We start from the raw sequence: 12,569 nt of genomic DNA, 5'->3' as shown, positions 1-12,569 counted from the left end.
CTTCATCTAGACTCCAGAGTATGTACGGAAAAACCTGGGTGTCCGGGTTGAAACTTTTCCAAGAGGAAGAGCCTCATGGGAATCCTTTACTAGGGCAATACAGAAGGAATATACAGGGTTGTTACCCCCACACAGGGAGGCACCATTCTGCAAACACCAGATCCATAGACTCACTAACAGCTTGCACCCTCAGTGTGGAAAAGCTACAGGTACTCAACACCAGCCCAGCCCATGAGGGCCACTGTGGGGGTTAGACCCTGCAAAGCCACAGGTGCAGACCCGCCCAAGTACTTGGGAGCCCAGGCCTCACACCCTTGTGCTCCGGATGTGGGATCTGGATTCACAAAAGATGATTTGGAGCTGTTGGGTTCTATGACTGGTCTGCTGAGTTTTTGACTTGCATGCGGTCTGTAAGTCCTATCTGTGTTTTGTGCTTCTTTCTGGCAAATTTCTTCCTTTTGGCTGGGAATGCTTACCCAATACCTGTACAATCATTGTACCTTGGAAGTAGTTAGCTTGCTTTGTATTTCCGAGGCTCAGGGCCAGAAGAGACAGCAGCCTTGTCTCAGAATAGACTTTGGGCTTTGGACATTTTGGTAAATTCTGGAATGAGTTAAGATATTGGGCAACTGTAGAGAAGGCATCATTGTATTTTGCAGTGTGGGAAGTACATGAGATATGGGGCTTAGGGTCAGAATAATATGATTTGTCTCTGCATCCCTGCCAAACTCATATGCAATTGTAATGGTGAATGTTAAAGTTGGAGCCTAATGGGAGGTGATGGAATCATGGAGAAGAGTGTGGGTTGGAGGCAGGGGTGTGGGGGGAATGAGGTAATTTATTTTGTGGGTGGGGGTGAAAGATGAGGGTGGGGGTTGGATCCTTCACAAATGGTTAAACATTATCTCCTTAATGCTATGCACATGATACTGAGTTCTGTTGATGACTTTGGAGCTGTGAGATACAGTGAATACTGTCCTGCTGGGTTTTGGATGTACATTGGGCCTATGGGCCCATTTGTGTTATTTTTCTGGGAAATTCCTTCCCTTTGGAATGAGAAAGCTTACCCAGTTCCCGTACCATCATTGTACCATGAAAGAAAAGAACTCTATTTTAAATTCAGGGACTCATCCGCAGAAGGGCCTGTAGCCTCATCTCAGGTGAGACTTTGAGTTTTTTACATTTAGAATGACTTGAGACTTTTGGAAACTTTTGAAAAGTCATGATTGCATTTTGCTTTGTGATAAGGACTTGAGGTTCTGGGATGTCAGTGTCAGAATGATATAGTTTGGCTGTGTGTCCCTATGAATCTCATGTGGAATTGTAATCCCTAATGTTGTAGCAGGTGTCTTCATTATGGGTAGGAGTTGGTGGTGGTGGAAAGTAAAAGGGATGGGTAGAATTGGGAGGAGTCGGTTGGCAGTATGGTAGAGGGAAGATGGGGACTGGTAGGAAGGGGGAGTAGACTGCTGCAGAGGCAAAGCCTCATGGAAAACCTCTAGTAGGGCAGTGCACCTGTGGCTTTCCAGGGTTTAGCCCCGGCAGCTGCTATCATGGGCTGGGCTGATGTTGAGTGCCTATAGCTTTTCCACACTGAGGATGTAAGCTGTTGGTGCATCTGTGATTCTAGGGTCTGGAGGTTGGTGGCCATCTGCATGGGGGCTCCAAGCCCATATTTTCCTTCCGCACTTCCCTAGTAGAGATTTTCCAAGAGGCTCTGTCTCTGCAGCAGGCTTCTGTCTGGGAACAGTGGGAGTTGGGGGTGGGAGTGAATCCTTCACCAATGGTTAAGCACCATCTTCTTGATGCTGTCCTTGTGATAGTGAGTTCTCATGAGATCTGCTTGCATAATGGGGCATGGCAGCTCTTTTTTCTCTCTATCTTGCTCCTACTCCTGCCACAAGAATCATCTCATTGCCCCATGACAATCTCGTACGATCGGGAGGCTTCCTGAGTCCTCTCAGATGCAGAAGCCACTATGCTTCCTTACAGCCTACAGAATCATGAGCCAAGTCAACCTCTTTTCTTTATGATTATAGAGAAAATCAGTAGTGCAAAGTTGAACCATTAAATGTCTTCAAGGTCTTCTCTATTGTCTTGGCAATCAGCACACAGGTCCTTTTCATTCAAGTATCTGAAGCCTTCTTGAATTTTCCCCCCTGAAAATGGACTTGTCTTCCTTTACCACGTTGCCAGGCTGCAGCAAAGATACCTGATAATGTAAAAGCAGTTTCAGAAGAGGGTAGCAGACAGAGGTCGGGAGAGTTTGGAGGGCTTTGAAGACAGGAAGATGAGGGAAGTTTGGATCTTTGTAAAGAATTGTTAAATACTTGTGATCAGAAGGCTCACAGCAAAACAGACAGTAAAGATCAGACTTACAAGGTGTCAGATGAAAATGAAAAATTTGCTGGGAGCAGGAGCCAAGGTTCCTTTTGTTTTGATGTAGCAAAGAACGTGGCTCCACACAAAGAAAAGCTGATTTTCAGTGGAAAACTGAGGAAGGCTTCAGAAATTTGCATAAAAAGGAGCCCAGTGATAAGAGCCAAGACAATGTGGAAAAGGCCTTGAAGGCATTTCAGAGATCTTTGCAGTAGCCCCTGCTGTCACAGGACCTGGAGCCTAGGAGAGGAGAATGATTTCCTGGGCTAGTTCCATGACCTCCCGACCCCCATCTATGAGTAGCCTGAGGACACTGCTGCCTGCAATCCCTGCAGCTCCAGCTCCAGCTCTGGCCATGGCTGAAAGATGTACAAGTACAGCTTGGGTCACTGCTTCAGAGGGTGCAGGCTAGAAGCATTGGTATTTTCCTTATAGTGTTAAGCCACTGGGTGGATGGAGCATGAGAGTAGAGCCTCTCTGGAGATTTTGGAAGATGTATGGAAATGCCTGGGTGTCCAGGCAAAAGCATCTCAGAAACGCAGAGCCTCATAAGAAAGCTCTACTAGGGCAATGCAGAAGGAAAATTTGGAGTTGGAACCCCCACACTGGAGGCCACCATCATGCAGACCCCAGATTGGCAGACCACCCTGACAACTTGTATCCTCAGTGGGGAAAAGTTACAGGCACTCAACAGCAGCCCAGCCCATGATGGCAGCTGTGGGGCATAAACCCTGCAATGCCACAGGTGCAGAGCTGCACAAGGCCTTGGGAACCCAGCCCTCACACCGCTGTGCTCTGCATGTGGGACAAGGTTTTTAAAAGGGTGATTTTGGAGCTGTGGAATTGAATGACTGGCCTTCTCAGTTTGGAGTTTCATGGGGCCCGTAAGCCCTATCTGTGTTTTGTTTTTTTCTGGCAAAATTCTTCCTTCTGGCTGGGAATGGTTACCCAATGCCTATACAAGCCTTGTACCTTGGAAGTAGTTAACTTGCTTTATATTACAGAGGCTCACGGCCTAAGGGACTGTAGCCTTGTGTCAGATGAGATTTGAAGCTTTCAACATTTTTATAAATGCTTTAATGATAGAAGATTTTAGGGGGCTGTAGGGAAGGCATCATATTTTGCAATGTGAGAAGGACACGAGATTTGAGGAGCCAGGGACAGAAGACTACCATTTAGCTCTGTGTCCCTACCAAAACTCATGTGGAATTGTAATCAGAATGTTAAAGGTGGGGCCTGGTGGAAGGTGATTTAATCGTGGTGGAGAGTGGGGGTTGGAAGGTTGGGGGGTAGGAAGAATGGGGGAATTGTGGTTGGGGTGAGGGGTGAAAATTGGGAGTGGGGGGGCAGATCCTTCACAAATGGTTAAACACCATCTCCTTATTGCTGTGCTTGTGACAGTGAATTCTCTTCATGATTTTAGAGCTCTGAGATTGAATGAATAGTGGCCTCCTGGGTTTTGGACTTGTTTTGCACCTGTGGTCCGATTTGTGTTATCTTCCTGGGAAATTTCTTCCCTTTGGATTGAAAAAGCTTACCCAATGCCTGTACCATTATTGTACCTTGAAAGAAAGGAACATCCTTTTAAATTCAGGGACTCATAGGTAAAAGGGACTGTAGACTTATCTCAGATGAGATGTTGAATTTTTTTACGTTTGAGTTAAAGTTGGAATGCGTTAAGACTTTTGGAAACTTTTGAAAAGGCATGAATATATTTTGCTTTGTGAGAAGGATGTGAAACCGCAGGGGATCGGGGTCTGAATAATATGATTTGGCTGTGTTTCTTTACCAGAACTCATGTGAATTGTAATCCTTAATTTTGGAGATGTGGCCTGGCGGGAGGTGATTTAATCATGGATGGGAGAGGTGCAGGAGTTGGAGGAAAAGTGGGGGGGCGGGGAGGGTGGGGAGTAGGTTGTTTGTAGGGTGGTAAGAGGGTGGTGGGTAGTAGGAAGGGGGAGTAGTCTGCTGTAGAGGCAGAGGCTCATGGAAAGCCTCTACTGGGGCAGTGCTTTGCAGGGTGTAGCCCCATGGCTGCTCTCATGGGCTGGGCTAGTGTTGAGTGCCCGTAGCTTTTCCAACTGAGAGTGCAAGCTGTTGGTGGGTCTCTGAATCTGCAGTCTGGAGGATGGTGGCCTCCTGTGCTGGGGTTCCAAGGCCGTCTTTCCCTTCAGCCCTGCTCTAGTAGAGGTTCTCCAAGAGGCTCTGCCCCTGCAGGAGGCTTCTGCCTGGAAACAGTGGGCGGTGGTGTGGGTGGAAACTTCACCAATGGTTAGTCTTCTTGATGCTGATCTCCTGATAGTGAGTTCTCATGAGATCTGGGTGTATAACAGGGTATGGCACCTCTTTCCTCTCTCTGTCCTCCTCCTACTCCTGCCATATGGAACATCTCATTGTCGCTTGACTTTCTGGTATGATTGGGAGGCTTCCTGAGTCCTCCCAGAAGCAGAAGCCACTATGCTACCTTTACAGCCTGCTGAACCATGAGCCAATTAAACCTTTTTAAAAATAATTTTACAGAAAATTTGTACTGCAGAGTGGATCTGTGAAATGTCCTCTAGGTTGTTTTCCTCTTTCTTTTACTATTATAATTTGACTTCTTTTATATGTATATATCTGAAGCCTTCTTGAATTTTCCCCCTGAAAATGGACTGCTCTTCTTTTACCACATTGCCAGGCTGTGACCAAGATAGCTGAAAATGTAGAAGGAGGTTCAGAGGTGAGTAACTACCAGACACTGCACAGTTTGGAGGGCTGGGAAGAAGACAGAAAGATGAGGGAAAGTTCGGACTACTGTAGACACATGTTAAATAGTTATAATGAAAAGGGTGACCATAGAGACTTGTTAAATAGTTGCAATTCAAAGGGTGACTGAAGGATGGACAAGGGAAGGCCGGGCTTAGAAGGTCTCAGATGAAAATGAGCAACTTACTGGGAACAGGAGCCAAGGTTACTTTTGTTTTGCCTTAGCAAGGAACTTGGCGGGATAGTGCCTCTGCCCTGGAGACCTGTGAAACTTTGAACTTGAGGGTGATGATTTAGGGTATGTCTGGTGAAATGAAATTTTAGGCAGCAAATCTCAAGACGTGTCCTGTCTGTATCGCACAGCCTGTGGTCTTCTGTGTGACTGAATAAATGCCCTCAAATCGAAACATTTTTTAAATGAGAAGCAGAGTTTTAAAGTTTGGAAAATTTGCAGCCTGGCCAAGGGGTTAAAAAGAAAAGCTTATTTTCAGTGGGAAAATTCAAGAAGGCTTCAGAAATCTGCATAAGGTGGAGCCAAGTGCTGATAGCGAAGGCAATGTTAAAAAGGCCTTGAAGACATTTCAGAGAGCTTTGCAGCAGAGCTTGCTCTCACAGACCCTGAGTTCTAGGACCGAAGAATGCTTTCCCGGGTCAGTCCCATGGTCACACGGTTGTATCCATCCTCAGGGCACTGCTGCCTGCATCCCTGCAGCTCCAGCTCCAACTCCAGCCATGGCTGAAAGATGCACAGGTACAGCTTGGGTCACTGCTCAGGGGTGCAGGCTCCAAGCCTTGATGGCTTCCACATAGTGTTAAGCCAGCAGGTGCACAGGGCACAAAACTAGAGGCTTGGGAGGCTTCTAATACACTCCAGAGTATGTACGGAAAAACTTGGGTGTCCAGGCAGAAGCTTTTCCAAGAGGCAGAGCCTCATGGGAAGCCTTTACTAGGGCAGTACAGAAGGAACATAGAGGAAGGAACATAGAGGGTTGGAGCCCCCACAACCCCACTTCCCCACACTAATTAACATCAATGAAACATTCCTACCCTATTAAACCCAATCAAATGTCTCACAACTGGCAGCCTATATGCACCACTTTCCAGACCCCAGATTCATAGACCCACCAACTGCTTGCACCCTCAGTGTGGAAAAGCCACAGGCACTCGACACCAGCCCCACCCATGAGGGCAGCTGTAGGAGACAGACCCTGCACAGCCACAGATGCTGAGCTGCCCAAGGCCTTGGGAGCCCAGCCATCACACCCCTGTGCACTAGATGTGGGATGTAAATTCAGAAAAGATGATTTGGAGCTGTAGGATTCAATGACTGGCCTGCTGGGTTTTTGACTTGAATAGGGTCTGTAAGTCCCATCTGTGTTTTGTGCTTCTTTCTGGCAATTGTTTTTCCTTTTGCCTGGGAATGCTTCCCCAGTGCCTGTACAATCATTATACCTTGGAAGTTGTCAACTTGCTTTGTATTTCAGAAGCTCAGAGGCAGAAGGGACTGCTGCCTTGTCTCGGATGAGACTTTGGGCTTTGGACATTTCAGTAAATGCTGGAATGAGTTAAGACTTTAGGGGACTGTAGAGCAGGCATCACTGTATTTTGCAGTGAGACAAGGATATGAGATTTGAGGGGACCCGGGTCAGAATAATAGGATTCGGCCCTGTGTCTCTACCAATACTCTTGTGGAACTGTAATGGGGAATGTTAAAGAGGGGCCTGGTGGGAGGTGATATAATCATGGAGAAGAGTGGGGGGTGGAGGTAGGGGCATGGAGAGAATGGGGGAGGTTATTTTGTGGGCGTGAAACACAAGGATGGGCGGCGGATTCTTCACAAATGGTTAAACGCTATCTCCTTAATGCTGTCTGCATGATAGTGAGTTCTCTTGGTGATTATTGAACTTAAAGATTGAGTGCATAGTGTCCTGCCGGTTTTTGTTTTTGTTTTTGTTTTTTCTTGGAGACAGAGTCTCGCTCTGTCGCCCAGGCTGGAGTGCAGTGGCCGGATCTCAGCTCACTGCAAGCTCCACCTCCCAGGTTTATGCCAGTCCCCTTCCTCAGCCTCCCGAGTAGCTGGGGCTACAGGCGCCCGCCACCTCGCCCGGCTACTGTTTTGTATTTTTTAGTAGAGACGGGGTTTCACCGTGTTAGCCAGGACCTGCTGGGTTTTGCACTCACATTTGTGTTATTTTTCTGGGGAATTTCTTCCCTTTGGATTGTGAAACCTTACCCAATGCCCGTCCCATCATCGTACCTTGAAAGAAAAGAAATCCCTTTTAAATTCAGGGACTCACAGCCAGAAGGGACTGTAGCCTTGTCTCAGATGAGACTTGGACATGTTTACATTTGGAATGAGTTAAGACTTTTGGAAACTTTAGAAAAGGTATGATTGTGTTTTGCTCTGTGATAATGACATGAGGTTCTGGGGTATGAGGGTCAGAATTATATGGGATGGCTGTGTGTCCCTATGACACTAATGTGGAATTGTAATCCTGAAAGTTGGAGGTGGGGCCAGGTGGGAGGTGATTTAATCTTGGACGAGAAGGGATTGGGGTGGAAGGAAAGGAGGGGTAGGGTGGGGAGGAGTAGGTCGTGAGTAGGGTGGTGGGAAGGTGGAGGGCAACAGGAAGGGGGAGAAACCTGCTGCAGAGGCAGAGGCTCATGGAAAACCTCAACTAGGGCCGTGCACCTGTGGCTTTGCAGGCTTCAGCCCCCATGGCTGCTCTCATGGGTTTGGCTGGTGTGGAGTGCCTGTACCTTTTCCATTACTGAGGGTGTGAGCTGTTGGTGGCTTGTGAATCTGGGTTCTGGAGGACGGTGGCCTCCTGTGTGGGGGCTCCAAGCCTCTATTTTCCTTCTGCACTGCCATAGTGGAAGTTTCCTAAGAGGCTCTGCCTCTGCAGGAGGCTTCTGACTGGAAACAGTGGGCGGTGGTGTGGGTGGTTCCTTCACCAATGGTTAACCTTCTTGATGCTGATCTCCTGATGTGAGTTCCCATGAGATCTGGTTGTATAACAGGATGTGGCACTTCCTTTCTCTCTCCATCTTGCTCCTACCTTGACATATGAAACATCTCATTGCCGCTTGCCTTCTGGTGTGGTTAGAAGGGGCCTGATCAGTGTGGGCCTGCTCAGTGGCGCTAGTCAGTTGGGACTTGGTCAGTGAGGCGTACTTAGTGGGGGTGTGGTCAGCAAGGGCCTGCTTAGAGTGGGTCTCAGGGGTTCTAGGAGTGGGGGTCTTGGTGAGTGGGGACCTACTGGCAGACAAATGTTTGGTGTCTGGTCAGTGCAAACCTGGGCTGCGGGGCTTGGTCAGTGGAGACCTGGTCAGCTGGGGCTTAGTGGTGGCTTTGTCAGTGTGATCTGGGTCACTGGTGACCAGGCCAAGGGGTGCTATTCAGTGGAGGCCTGGTCACATGGGTCTTAGACAGCAGAGGCTCTTGTCAGTGGGTCCCTGGTCAGGGCAGCCTGGTCAGTGGAACCTAATCATTCGGGTCCTGGTCAGAGAGGTCTTGATCAGTGGTGACTTTTGTAGCCTCGGTCTATGGGGTGACCTGGTCAGCGGGGATCTGAGCAGTGCGTGTCTGTTCAGCGGGGTCTACTCACTGGGTTCCTGGTCAGAGACATCTGGTCACCTCAGGCCTGGTTAGTAGGGGCCTGGTCACTGGCAGCCTATTCCCTGGAGGCCTGGTCAGTGGACCTTCATCTATGGGGCCAGGCAAAGGGGTCATGATCTGTGGAAACTGATCAGTGAGGCCTTGTGAGTAAGGACCTGGTCAGTGATCCCTTGTCAGTGAGGCCTGGTCAGTAAGGTCCTGGTCAGTGAGCCCTTGTCAGTGAGGCCTGGTCAGTGAGCCCTTGTCATTGAGGCTTGGTCAGTAAGGTCTTGGTCAGTGAGGCTTGGTCAGTAAGGTCCTGGTCAGTGAGCCCTTGTCACTGAGGCTTGGTCAGTAAAGTCCTGGTGAGTGAGGCCTGGTGATTATGGGCCTGGCAGCGGGAGATTGGTTTATGGGAGCTGGTCATGGGGGTCTATTCAGGGAGGGTGTGGTCAGGGAGGAGCTGATGTGTGGGATCTGGTCAGCAGGGATCTGGTAAATGGGGACTGCTGAGCACTGCTGGGAGATGTCAGAGGAAATGCACATTATCAAAGGACCTGTGGACAGCTGGGATGGTCCAGTGGTGTCCAACGGCCCAGTGAAAATGGAAAAAGCAGGTGTTTAGATGGACCTGGGAGATCTTGCTCAGAGATTCTGAAAGGACAAAGGTAGAGTGGCCGGAGAGATGGTCGCAGTCTATGGGCTGCACAGGATGGATGGAGGAAGCCAGGGAACAGGCAGGGTGGACAGCTGGGGTGCAGAGAGAGGCAGGTGCATGCTGGGGGTCAGACCCTGTGAGGACTGTGGGGGTCAGGTGGGGTGGGCTCCAGGTGCACCCTCAGTGCACTGGGCAGGTCTCAGGACAGGCTTCCTGGACCCCACCCGGGTGATGTGGTCACTCCCTGGGGGACTGTTGTCAGGCCCTGGTCACCCATCCTGGGCAGAACAATCCCATCTCCAGACTGGACTTTCTCAAATCCTGCAGAGGGTACAGCATCCAGCCCAAGAGCGGCAGCCCCATGGTGCAGCCTGAGCTCTCCTTGGGCCTGAAGCAGCCCCTGCCAGCCCTACACTCCCTGGTCTCCCAGGTCCCGCTTTTCCAGTGTCAGCCAGCAGGGAGGACATGCCCTCCCTTCCCTATGTGTCTCCTGGGCTGAAATTTGTGGCGCATTGGGACAGGGATGGTACTTCCCTCAGGCCCATTTAGGGAGGGGCCTGGCTCCCAGCCTGGCACAGGTCCTCAGCTCTGCCTTGGTTGCCTTAGAATGAGATGGGTCAGTCCGCACCCTGAAGGTAAAGGTAAGAGGCTGTCCCTGCTGTGTGCTAGGCTGGTCTAGGGATGGAGGACTTAACAGGTCTTCCCAGTGTGTCAGGCCTGGGCAGCACTCTCCTGTCTCAGGACTCAGAAAGTCCAGTCTGGAGATGGGATTGTTCTGCCCAGGATGGGTGACCAGGGCCTGTCAACAGTCCCCCAGGGAGTGACCACATCACCCGGGTGGGGTCCAGGAAGCCTGTCCTGAGACCTGCCCAGTGCACTGAGCGTGAACCTGGAGCCCACCCCACCTGATGCCCCCACACAGCCCTCGAAGGGTCTGACCTGCCAGCATGCACCTGCCTCTCCCTGCACCCCAGCTGTCCACCCTGCCTGTTCCCTGACTTCCTCCATCCTCACCAGCAGGATGCGATGGGCAGAGGGACAGCCTATGTGCACATTTGGTGGCAAGTAGGAGTGACACATCATCCCTGGAAGGGGCCATGTTTCCTGCCAAAGTCAACCCCAGAACTCTGTCCCTGAGGTGTTTTTACCAAACCCAAAACCCACAACTGCCGTTGTGGCTCAAGGGTCAGCACCCGCTAGTGCCAGGACACTACTGGGAGGCTGAGGCAAGACCATACCCCATGCTGTCTGTGGCCTGAGGACAGGGTGTCTTGGAGCCATAAGGACAAGCCACCAATGGCCATTGGGTCATAGGGCCTCAGTACCAGTGTTTGCCTTTCCCTGGCTCCTTCTAGTTCAGTCCCATCAGGGCCATGGAGCCCAAGACCCAAAGGTTCCCTCCAGGAATCCTGGTGGCTCGGCTTACTTTATCGTGTTTCATCTGAGAGCAAAAATGTCAGATCAGATGCACAGAAAAATGGCTCAAAGTGTTTAATGACTAGAGGAAATCTAGGAGCAGCAAGAAGGTAATGTGAAGACAGGAGGACCTCCATGACCGGTGTCTGCAGAGCCAGGGATACAGGCACCAACGGCTGTGGCCTGGTACCACCTGCCTTTCTAGGGTGGATGGCACACTGTCCTTTGCCGGAGGACAGAAGGCCTGGTCACCAGCTTTTCTACCTGGCCCTGTAGGCATCACATTGCTGGAAGAGAATCTCATGCCAGAGCTTGGACCATGCCTTGCTCAGGGGTTAGGGGTTGTCTCTTGGTGACCTAAATGAAAAACTAGTTCCAGATCAGAGTTCCTGATGCTGAGCAATCATCCACTCTTTGAATCATGGGAGGGCAGGCCTGGTACTAGGTAGACCTAACCTCTTTGAGGAACCACAGACCCCAAGTCTGGAAACCTCCAGAATCCTCCAGCCCCTGATCCTCCCCTGGGACCCCTGTGGCCTGTCTCACTGAGCAGTCTTCCATCTGTAGATGTCTCGGCTGCCCTACAAGGGAGTCCCCTTTCAGGAGTGGGAACAGGTATGGTCACTGCTGCTGGATGTCTAGAAAGTAGAAACCAAGAACCTAGGGAAATACCAGGCACAGACTTTCCATTGTCATCCAGAGCAGGACAAAGAGGTCAGCTGGTGTCAGGAGCCCAGGTCTCCAACTGGAGGGAACGTCAACCCTACAGTGGGAGCAGGGGCCCATCGCATATCCTAGGAACAGATGGTAACGTAGGCATTGCAGGTAAGCCGGGCTTGGTACCCCTCCCTGGCTTCCAAGAGAAGCCAAACAAGGAGCTTTCTGCAGAATGAAACCTCTTTTCCATCCAGAAGCACTGCTGACTGTTTGGTGGTTGCCGTTGTGGCAGTGAGCTTTTTGTCCATTCTGAATGTTGGACTGGTTTCTCCTCTTGACCCTGCCCTACAGACCATAAAGGAGAACAGCAAGAGGCCCCCAGCAAACATCCACAGATGGCCCTGGACATCAGCCAGATTCTGAGAAACATGTCATGTTCTGGGAGGGCTAAGGCGTCAAGTAAGGTCTATGGGGCTGGAGGATCCCAGGGCAGGTAGAGCAATCCAGGGCCGTGGGGGCTTCTGTGGGAATCAGGAGGTCCCATGGTAGAGGCAGGGGTTCTACAGGAGGAGTCACAGAGCCGCCAAGGGCTCTCCTGGTCCAGGGAGCAGTCAACACCATGGACTGAACACCCGCTGGGCTCCAAGCCCTGGGCCAGGCTGGGGCATGTGGGGTTAGGAGGCAGCTCAGAGTTGGAGGCAGGGAGAGAAGTGTGCCCAGAAGGCACCCATTTCTGGATGTAATGTGGTCCTGAGATTCTGGCTGGGAAGTCTTTCCAGAGTTTCATACGTGTTATGGAACTGCTTCCTCTCCCCAGCCTCACCCTGCAGGCATCTCAGTAAGTATATTGCCACCATCTTGGAGCTGCATAGTGTAACGGCACCAGCAGATCTGCTTGTGCACAGACTTCCTGTACTACCCAGTCCTGAGGAGAGATGCTTCTTCAGGGCCTGCGACCTGGAGCACAACTTTACACACCATCATCCTGGAGCAGCACTGCACCCTCACTAGCCAGGGTGTTGATGACTTCCTCAAGGCCAAGGCCACGTTCAAGATTTTTGACTTCAGTGATTCATTTGTCCTGAACAAGTTGGGCTTCTCGGGGATCTTAATTGA

General features: G+C 50.5%; 1 protein-coding gene across 1 annotated transcript in view; it reads left to right on the top strand.

Moving 5' to 3' along the window:
• The window catches only part of LOC135965575 (ankyrin repeat domain-containing protein 18B-like), a 41,840-nt gene extending 30,063 nt beyond the window's left edge, over window positions 1–11,777 (top strand). The window contains exon 9 of the mRNA XM_065522641.1: window positions 11,497–11,777. Within this exon, the coding sequence (XP_065378713.1) occupies window positions 11,497–11,607 (111 nt within the window). The 3' untranslated portion in view covers window positions 11,608–11,777. The remainder of the gene's footprint in view (window positions 1–11,496) is intronic.
• The last annotated feature ends 792 nt before the right edge of the window (window positions 11,778–12,569 follow it).

This window comes from Macaca fascicularis, chromosome 10 (genome assembly GCF_037993035.2).
Source record: "Macaca fascicularis isolate 582-1 chromosome 10, T2T-MFA8v1.1".
Taxonomy (NCBI): Eukaryota; Metazoa; Chordata; class Mammalia; order Primates; family Cercopithecidae; genus Macaca; species Macaca fascicularis.
The sequence above is the reverse complement of the archived record's forward strand: the minus strand, read 5'-3'. Positions and strand labels throughout refer to the sequence as shown.